Below are 10,678 nucleotides of genomic sequence, written 5' to 3'. Positions count from 1 at the left end.
TGAGGTCACCTTGAATAGTGCTGTGATCATCTGTGTGCTCTCTCTATAAAAGAATTCAAACACACACTCTCCCTTTTTCTCTCAGCAACAGGCGACAGTAAATGGTCGGTCCACTTCACTACCCAGAAGCAGAACCAGGATCTGGTCTTTGTACCTGCAAAGAGACGATCTGGCAGCGCAGAAGACCTGAGTGGTGAGAAAATCGATCCTTTCATCAGTAACTTGAGTTATAACTGTAAAACTAATGAATTAATTAATTCAATTCTCTTATTAGGCAACTAAAGTTAGCAAACTACGTACTATCCAATATAAAAGTTCAGTGGAGAAAACCAGTGTTTTCTTCTTACAAGGACACAGGACCTGCAGCTCTACTGCTGCCTTCATTAGTGTCACTAAGGGACCATAAGATGCAGCAGCAGTTCAGCAGACCATCATCCAATGAACTAATATCCCAAACTGCATCACCACTGCTGCAGTGCTGTGTGTCACCATTTAATCTGTATGTGTGTGTATGTGCGTTTTATATACAGTGTGTAACAGTCTGCTGACTCAAGAACATGTCTCTGTGGAAGCACACCTCCACCAACCAGGCTCCACCCACTCTCCCTCCTCATACGGCCTTCTGGACCAGTCAGAAGGCACAAGCAGCAACATCAGCTGGAAAAATAGAAGCAGAAAAATGGTTGGTCCTTGGTTCCCTCCACACACACACACACACACACACACTCAGTCTCATGAATATTAATGAGGCTGCAGTAGAGCAAAATGCTGTTGTCAGAAAGTCTGGTTTCCCTCGCAGGTGGTTTAGCCTTCTTTTTTTTGTTGTTGTTGCTTTTGTTCAAATGTATTATTAGGCATTTTATGTTGCTAATTATCCTACTTTGTTCTATAACCTACTGTCCTAGCTAATTCTAAAGAACCCCACAGTTAAATTGCTGTTCAATTAGCTTACAGCCTTGGTTATAAGCTTCCTTGTCTTCTTTTCATATCACCTTTGTCTTTTCTTTTCCAGTCTCTTCTTGTCTTCTCCTCTGATCCTCATTCATATTCTTCATCTTCAATCCTGTCTCTTCTCCCCTTTTCTCCCTGTTCTACCATGTCTGCCATTTATCCACTACCGTTCTTTGTTGTTGTCTCCTTGTCCCTCTCCTTTCTTTTTCTTTTGTCTTCTCTCATCAAATATAATCTCTTTGTCTCTCCTTCATTTCTTCTAATGCATTTATTTCCTTGTGTTTATTTGTTTTTTCTCCCCGTCTTCTCTGTTTATACTCTCAGAAATCCATGTTGTTGGACTTTCTTTCTCAGTCTTGCTTTTCAGTTTGTTTCAACTTTTCAGTTTGGAGCAGAAAGGTAAAATGACCTCATGTGAAATAGTTTATATCACAACAGAAAGTGGACTTAGTCCTTCATAGAGCCGTTGTCTACATGGGGCTTCCACTTATCGTGATCAGTTTTGTGGTTCTAATTGCTTACAGTCTTCTACGTCTTCGCACAAGGACGAACAGTTCTTCCTAAACCACGTCCGACCAATGACTCCTTTGGTCCTGAACCCAGTTCACCTCAACAGCAGCTGGGACGACTTTGTACCTGCCGAGAAACTGGCAGGTAACCTGGAGGTGGAACCAAACTCTCGACTCCCAACCCCAGAGGAGAAAACGAGATGGCAGTCGGAGGCAGTTCCTAGTGATATCGTACCGATCAATATCACTGGTAGAAAACCTAAGTGGACCTAATTTAAGAACTTAACGTTACTCCAACACTTGAGTGTGACTCAGCTCTTGACAACTTCATTATTGGTATTTCTTTTACTTCTAAGGTGAGAGTTTTGATCGTCAGGCAAGTTTCAAGAGAACCTGCTCCAATGTGGACTCTATGACTCGCCATCCCTCTAAACTCATTCGCCACAAGACAGTGAATGAGACTCCTGAAACCATTAACAGGAAGCCAGGTGTAAATTTCATCCAAACAGAACCATCAAATGAATGCATTGTTAAAAGAATTAATCTAGTACTAATTTTTCTCTTGAATGTCAGCTTTTCCAGATCCATCCTTAGGTGGTCCTGGTCAGCTCTCTGTAGTAGTACAACCTTTTCCCTCCTGCACCTCCTTAGATCAACAAAAAGAGGAAGAGAAGACCGAAATCATGAAACTCGAGCAGTTATCAAAAGGGAAGATTCAAGCACCAAAGCAGGAAGTGATGTTGAGCAGTTACAGACACCATTCACTGCATCTTGACCTGTCTACAAGAGTCCTACCACAACTAATTTCATCTTCTTTACCTTCTACTCCAAGCCACAGCCTGGGACCAGAAAGGCCTCTTTCCCACTATTCCTGCTCCCTTACATCAATCCCAGTCTTAGAATCTCACTTTGATCACCAGTCTTCCAATGGACTGACTCCATATCACCAACACCAGGATAATGCTGAAGGGTGGAGCTACAGACCCTTTTCTCAAAGCTCAAGTGTCCAAAGTGATTGCACTGGGCAGAAGTGGAAGGAAGGTTGCAAACCCCTTCTGTCTTCTGGTCACTCCTCACCAGCATACCCTGATACCACTTCTCTGTATTCAGGTAGGACTACCTCCTCTAAATCACTACATCAGGTGAAAAGGACCTCCTCATCCTCATCCCACTCCTATACTGGGAGAATATCCCTCCGTAAGTCTAAGCGCCCGCCTCCTCTACCTTTACGTTCAGATTCTCTAAGGCGCCGGCCAGGTTGTAGTAAATCTTCACTTACCTCCTCCAGTACCCGTCAGGAGCCTAATACATCTCCTCATGACATTTGTCTTGATCCTTGGGTTCCTCGTGGAAATGCCAAAATACACCAGAGTGGCATGACCTGCACAACAAACGTAGCCTTTGAGTCCTCAGACCTTGAGGCAACACCAACTGATGAGGTGGAGATGCTGACATTTATTCACACATCTACCAGCAACTCCTCTGATCTACCACACCTTGCATCTCCTTCTAGTGGCTACTCAAGTGACTCCAACACCCCCTTAACTGGAACTCCCTTGTCCTCCCCTCTTACTCCTCCCTTCTCTATTACACCATCTCCAGGAGTTTTCTCCCATCAACCCCCATCCCCCCTTACCTCACCAAACATATCTAACCCTCCTGTGTCGCTTCCATTTACCTTACTGCACAGGAAGAACTCTTGGACTGAAGGAAAACAAAAACCACCAGTTCCAGAGAGGAAATCATCACTTGTCTCCTCCCACTCCTCTACCACCTCTCTATCCTCCAGTATGTCTCCAGAATACTCTTGTAAGGGCACTCTTCTTCTTTTGCCATCTGCACCTGCTTCTCCTCCAATACCAGAGCGTAGCTCCTCTGAAAAGGCTTTAATCCCCTGTACCTACAATCAGGCTCCACCTGATCCTATTGATCCCTTCCTGGTGTCTTCTTCTTTTATTGAACTTTCTGTTGCTTCTACCAGCACTACTTTTTCTCACCTTTTCACTTCATTATCCCCTACACAACCTTCATGCCCATCTACCATTTCTCCTTCTGTCAAACTCTCTTTAGCTCCTCCTGCACCACCTTCTCCTCTTCCTTCACCCTGGCAACTTGCTTCTGCTACGTATGACCAACTCAATGGAGCCCAATCTTTACCACCATTTTCTCTTCCACGCACAACATCATCTCCTCCATCCTCTGCCAAACTTTCTGAAATGTCTTTTCAGCCATCTCCTTTTCTTTCTTACTCCAGCAAACCTGTTCCTCCTATTTCTGGACCTTCTGTAGCTCCTCTTGTTACTTATTCTACTACGTTGCAGGAACTTGTAGCCCCTCATCAAACAATTCCACCGATATCTCTCTCATGCATGCCTGAAGCTTCATCTCTGTCTTCAGCTGGACCTTTACTTCCCCCTCTTCCACTACCTCCACCTCTTCCTCCATTGTTTCTGCCGATGGCATGTTCTCCTTCTTCTGCCAAAGTCTCTGTATCTCCTCCTCCACCACCTCCTCTTCCTCGTCCCTGCTTACCAATCTCTACCACCCTCTCCTTCTCTGCAACTCCTTTTCCACCACCTCTATCTCCTTCTCCTTTGTTCCTTCACATGTCTCCCCTTTCGTCTGCTAAACTGTCTGGAGATCTTTCTCCACAACATCTATCTCTTACTCCACTACCTTCCTCTCCTCAAACTTCTCCCTCTGCTCCCTCTTCCAACATTTCTACACCTTGTCCTTTTCCTCCTTTATGCCCGACTACAGCTCTTAGTCATTGTTCTACCAAACTCTCTGAACTATCTTTGCATCCATCTCTACGTCTTTCTTTAACTGCTCCACCACTTCCACCACCTCCTCCTTTACCATTTTCTTTTCGCCCTTCTCCTCCTCCTTACTCATATGCTGTCAGACAGAGTCCCCGTAATTCCATTGTTTTAGAACAGGTAATTTCTGGTGAAAAAATGAAAGGACTTCTGGCTACCAACTGTGTTTCAAGAGACATTAATCCGAATGACCTTTCTAATATTGATGTTAAGATAGGTCAAGTTAATGTTGGTCCCCTCGTTTCAGATCAGTTTCAAACTAAACACAAAGCAGATGAAAAGAATCCTTGCTCTGCTAACAGGAATACAAGTATAACCATTTTAGTGTCAAAAGAAAACCTTATTATCTCTGATCCTGATTGCCCAAGGGTGAAAATGTCATCCGACAAAGAACATTTTGATGAACCATGTCTCCAGGAAGAACAAGAAATTAAACTATCTGCAGAGGAACCACAAAATCCAGAACTTTTTTGCTTGGCAATGTCTTTAGACTGCACAATCTCAGCATCAAATCAAAACAATCTCCAAGGAAAAGAGAAAGAAATTAAAAACCTGTCAGAGAGAAACCATAGTGTAGCTAGTTTAAAAGAGTACCCGAAAGAAACGACAAGTCATCCAGTCAATCCTAGGTTTCCACAGAAGCCAGTCTTGCCCAAAAAACCTGATCTTTGCATTCTTGGGCTTAGCTCATCTCCTAAAGCCAAACCAGAACCTAGAGAAAAGAAACCTACAGATGTGGCCACAATATCCTGTTCTGGGCTTCAAGCATCATACCTTGATTCTACAAAACAGACATCAGTACACTTAACAGATAGCACCTATGGGTCACTGGTTGGATCCATTAAGTTGGAGAAGTCACCAGTGCTGCACAAGAAGCCAAACTTAAACCTACCAAAGGAGCTTTTTAGGCCTAAGAATATTCTTGAAGATTCCGAGAGTATATTTGAGACTACAACAGGAAAAATCATAGGCACCAATAGCACCTTGGAGGACTGCTTTATCTCAGAGGCTTTAAGCACCCGTAGCAGTTCATGGAACATCAATGCCATATCTCGACCCTGGAAATCCATGGAAAATTTAAGCACCCTAGTGAACTCAGGGACCCATGACAGTGACACCCAAATAACAGTAACAGGCCCAAGTAGAACATGGAACACACAAGAAACATCACTGCTAAATTGTGACCCGAATACTATGACTGAAACCATGTGCACAGAGCCTTTGGAGAATTCAAGCATCTTAGGAAACTTGAAGGCACCTGGGAGCAGTACCCAGACCAACTGTGGTTCGTTGATCAAGGATGAAGAAGAAAACAAGAAGATGGAAAAAAGACAGACTCCCATGATGATCCCAATGAATTCATCTGAAAAGAAAAAAGCCAGGAAGAAGAGAAAGATGCGGGTGAAGAGGCAACTCCTAATGATGTCATCAACTTTTGAAGCCTTCCCCTCGTCTTTATCACCATGCTCTTCTTCAGGAGAAGAACGTGATGTAACTAAAAATGGAACTGATCAGACAGAAGACGTTGCAGTCACATTCACTCCACAGATGAGTGACTCTGAAGTGTCCTGCACTGATCAGACCCAGTCCTGCCTCAGCAGTGCGCTGTCCACAGATAGACTTTCAGAGGATCTGTCAGTTCCAGACCTACTGATTCATGAAGAAGAGCCAGAAGAGGAGGAAAGAGAAGTTGGTTGGAATCCAGACGGTAAGAAACAGTTGTGCTCTTTAAGCCTTTGGTAACTATGTAGCATTGGTACTGAGTATTTATAACACCACTCGTTCTTCTATTTGTGTCTAGACAACCAATTTGTCAGTATCTCAGCTGATCAGATGTTTGATTCTGGTAAACCACGAACCACGGAGGATCTGTTTGTCGCCATCCACAGGTAAAAGTTAACCCTTACCATGCTTGAGTTTACGTACTATTCCATCCAGTAATTTTAATGAGTTTCATGTGTCTAATGTAAATCATCTTTCTGCATCCATGGAGCAGTGAAATGTGAAAAGGTACAGTATCAATGTTCCAATGTCTGGGTTCAGGTCTTTGGTGTTTGGTAAAGTACCAGCTTCTAGGTCCTTTCTCCTTTAGTCCCTTCTGTATTCCAAAATTAAATTGATTCCTCAAATCTTCCAAAAGGAATCTTAACTTTTGGCAGTCTCTGCCAGAAAAACACAAAACTCTAATTTTTCCTGTTTATTTCAGGTCCAAAAGGAGGATGCTAGGAAGAGGAGATTCCTTCTCTGCTTCTTCTTGTTCATCCTTCTCTTCCCCGAGCATCCCAAATGAATATACACCTCATTTTCAAGACATAGTTCCCAAGAAGTCCATGACGAGTGACAGCTTCAAGGCGCTTCTGCTGAGGAAAGGTAGTCGTTCGGACATATCGTCACGAATATCTGCTGTAGAGCGGCTTTGCAAAGCTGCTCCTTATGCAAATGTCAACAATGGCGGGAAGAGTACATCGTTGTTGCAAAGGCCACTAGAGCCATTCCAAGAAGAACTCTTGATCTCCTCATTTACTCTGAACAAACTCAACCCAGCTCTGGAAACATCAGTGTCTGCAAATTCTCCAAGATTTTCTTGGATATTAGGACAAAGATATCACGGAAAGACTTCCTCCTTGTCCTCCCCGTTCATCTTTTTCTCCTCCTCCGGCCGACCTCGCTCCCTTACTCCTCCCTGCTCCAGCAGCCGGCACTTTGCTGCTCGTTGCCGCCTTCACGCTGCACCAATGACAGCCATATTTGAAGGGAGAAATGAAGAAGAGGAAGAAGAGGGGGATGTCATTCCTACAGAAACATGTGATGGAGAAGTCAGACAGTGCTTGGTGGAGATTTCCAAATGGGAACAGTAGGATTTTATAGGAAGTGGATCTGCTCTGTGATGTCTCATCTTCTCATCTCATCAAAGTGTTGTTGTGCATCATCTTGCCATGCCATCAGTTTTACAGTTAGGTGGGTTTTTTTTTTTTCAAACTCTGGCAACTGGACGTAGTAGGTTAGTAGGTGGAGCTACTAACACAAAATATCATGTGTGATGTGTAAATCAGTTTGAATCATAAAACCACCAAACCTGGTTTAACACAGCCTACGCGCTTTAGCATCAATCCTACCGTGTCAGGAGGATCAGAATCACTGCTAGTCCAAATATTTTCGCCCTCATCCATACTGACTATTAAAGTTTTGGGCTAGTAAATAAAAAAATATTCTTATTCATTACTCATTGTCTGCCCAGGTGAAAAACTTTACAAGTGAGATCAACAAAATGGGTTCTCATAAAAATCAGCTGTGTCGACAGCAAATGCGGCCTTTACTGGCTGCCACATTTTTGTTATTTTTGTAGAGATTCCTTCAAGATCACCTTGTCTTGGTAAATGTTTGATCCTTATGTAGAGCACAATCTACATACAGGTCACTTTCAGATGCTCCCAATTTATCTTCTTATATAGCTACACAAAGATTTACCTCAAACTGTTCGCAATTTCATCTTTTATTGTTTGGATGCATTCATCCATTTTGCTTAAAGCTAATTCACTTTTGTTTTATACAATTTTCTCATTGTTATTGTTAGGAGTGTTAGACCATTAAGTCAATGCAATTGCATTGAAAGTAAACTTTTAATCTCCCAAAATGTATGCAGACGCAGACGAGTCATGATAACTGTAGCACATTATTTATTTAGCTGTATATGCGCCTTGATAATCCTTAATTCTGAAGCAATCTATTAGGAGTAAAATAAAATCAAGATTTTGAATTTTTTAGGAAATTGCAGTAAATACTCACTGTGCTAGATACAGATTGGTGAAAGTATAGGTTGTTAAAAATGCTGTGATATATAAATAGAAAAAGTTTATACATTCAAAAAATAAAGAATAACTTCTAACTAATAAACAATACTCGCTTGTTTGTTTTTGTTCCATATGACCGTTAGACCTCATCTTCATTTAATTTGATAAAGCTGGACGTCCAACAGTGGATGGTAATTTTACAAACACGCTCTTTCTTTCACATTTGCTCAGATTGACCTCGGTGACGTGAACTGACAACAGGAGGCAGCAGCTGATAAACAGCTTTTATCTTCCTTTGAGCTAAAATCACTAATTTTATGGTTGTTCTCTAGGGCCATGGTGTGGAAGAGTGAACCAATAGAAAAAATGTGTTAACAAGTGTCTGTAAACGTTGCCTTGTTTCTGCACTGGCTGCAGTATGACTTCGTAGCCACAGAGTGGTGTCGATGTTTCTGTCCCCTCATCTGGTCTGACTTAGTATCTGGTGTCTGCTGTCAGACGTGACCAAATGGAATTTAAAATTGTGTTTTGGTCTTCAAACTTTTTTTTCACGTTCATATAGATAGAAAATTAGGTCAACTGGGGGTTTCTGGAGGTTCCACTAGAACTTAAGACACGAGTAGGTTTCAAATTTGAAACACATTGGTGTAAGTATAGGGTTATTCTCTCTCTATCTCTCTCGCTCTATATATACACATATGTTAATATATATCTATATATAATATATAGATATAGATATATATAGATATATTAGAACAAAAGTGTAGAAGGTCCTTCACATATGCACATATACATATTTGTATATATGTACATATATTTATATGTGTATACATATATACATATATGTATATATGTGTGTATATATATATATATGTGTGTGTGTGTGTACATATGTACATGGTACATGTTCTAAAATCAGTTTCTGGTTCAACCTGAGCAAAAACAAAAGCTCAGTGTCTTCATGCAACTGCTCCTTACTCCTCATCCATGGGCCCTGACAAATTAGATTCCCTTAGGAATAAAAGGTACTGAAACTGATTTATACACCTATGCCCTAAAACTTCACTGAAGATTTGGCATGTCATTTGGACATGGCCTGTCGTGTTGCGGCAACCACTGAAACCAGATCACATGTTGCTTGCGGTCAAAGGATCTGAGCAGCTGCTGCTGGAATCGTGATTCATGTCTAAACCAGGCTAACATGCCCACGGACACACAATGACCCTGAGTGACTTGTAGAACCAGCCTGTGTATAATCTGGGTCATTTGCACATCCCATCAGACCTTTGACTGTCACAGAAAACCCTCCATTGTTATTTCCTCTACATATTTTTTTCAGTAATTTTTTTGTAACTGTTTAATACGTAACATCGCACTCTATTCACAGAGAGTGATCCGCTGCTGCTTTCATCAGCAAGTTTAAATGTGTTGATTGTTGTTGGTTAATTGTTTAAAATCCTTTGTTCAGATTTAATCCACTTACATTGACCACAGCGGCAACTTTGTCAGTGTGGGCTTAATTCCTGGGCAAATTTACTTTACTCAGTAAATACATTTTAATCAATTTGACCAAGCTAGGTTTGTGTGTGATGGTGAGTGACTTAAAAAGTTTAATTTCCTGTTGTAAAATGTCTGAGTGACATAACAGTGTCATCCGTCCTCATTGATAATTGTAGGTGAAAGTCAGATTTTTAACCTAACAGGAGTATGTAGAGTGAAACCTGACTCTGACTGTTGGGAGATAGTTTTGAGTACCTGTGGTTTCATTCATTTTGGCCTTTCTCTGTGTGTGCATGTGAATATGAATGTGTGAACAGAAAATTAGCTGAACAGAACAGTGTGTGTGTGTGTGTGTGTGTTGTTTCCCTCCATCACCATTGCAGTAAAACCAGCATCTCTACTATTGTGACAGAATTCACAGAACCTCCCTAGAGTACCAAGGTCCTGTGGCCCAGTACCAGAGGGTTTTTTAACCCAGAAAAGAGCTACAATATTTTGATGTTGTTTTGGTTCATGGTACAGGAGGATTCAGAAGTGTAGGTTTATTAGACCTGTTTGGACAGAGATTAGAAGTTGTTAGACACCTTCCAAACCTGGGATGCACACCAAACACCAGTGTGGTGTGGAACAAGTGAATGGTGTTTACACCCTAAGTTTGACTACCGTGAGAAAACATTTAGATCCAGGATGTTGGTTCTATTAACAACCTTCTGTGGGAGCCTGAGTAAATACAGGTTTATAACACACGAGCACATTCCTGATAAATCCTGACTGTTGGTAGAACAACTTTCACGATAACTTAAAGTTGACACAGGATCTTCTGTGTTTAAGGCAGATGTGTAAGACAGGCATGATAACCGCTACACTATTGAACCACAACAACAACAACAACATGATGGATCCGCTCTGAATCTGTTTTGGACAGTGGTGGCACAGACATCCTGATAACAAGATAAAAACACTGGGATAAAGACATGAACAGATTTTGAATCTATCGTAGACTTACGTTGATATTGATTTGGTCATGGAAGCTGGAGTGCAGCAGCGATTACCTGATCCCAGTGGTGTAACCATTGTAGATGTTATTAAAAGGATGTAAGGATTAACC

The 10,678-nt window shown here is 41.6% G+C and overlaps 1 protein-coding gene across 1 annotated transcript in view; it reads left to right on the top strand.

Moving 5' to 3' along the window:
* The window catches only part of nhsl1a (NHS-like 1a), a 13,420-nt gene extending 4,776 nt beyond the window's left edge, over nucleotides 1–8,644 (top strand). The window contains exons 2-8 of the mRNA XM_008325424.3: nucleotides 86–193; nucleotides 531–682; nucleotides 1,476–1,710; nucleotides 1,817–1,948; nucleotides 2,034–5,987; nucleotides 6,081–6,168; nucleotides 6,486–8,644. Coding sequence (XP_008323646.1) covers nucleotides 86–193; nucleotides 531–682; nucleotides 1,476–1,710; nucleotides 1,817–1,948; nucleotides 2,034–5,987; nucleotides 6,081–6,168; nucleotides 6,486–7,137 — 5,321 coding nt within the window. The 3' untranslated portion in view covers nucleotides 7,138–8,644. The remainder of the gene's footprint in view (nucleotides 1–85; nucleotides 194–530; nucleotides 683–1,475; nucleotides 1,711–1,816; nucleotides 1,949–2,033; nucleotides 5,988–6,080; nucleotides 6,169–6,485) is intronic.
* Nucleotides 8,645–10,678: the final 2,034 nt, after the last annotated feature.

This window comes from Cynoglossus semilaevis, chromosome 14, assembly GCF_000523025.1.
Source record: "Cynoglossus semilaevis isolate Cse_v1.0 chromosome 14, Cse_v1.0, whole genome shotgun sequence".
Lineage (NCBI taxonomy): Eukaryota > Metazoa > Chordata > Actinopteri > Pleuronectiformes > Cynoglossidae > Cynoglossus > Cynoglossus semilaevis.
Note: the sequence above shows the minus strand (reverse complement) of the source record. Positions and strands in the feature narration are given on the sequence as shown.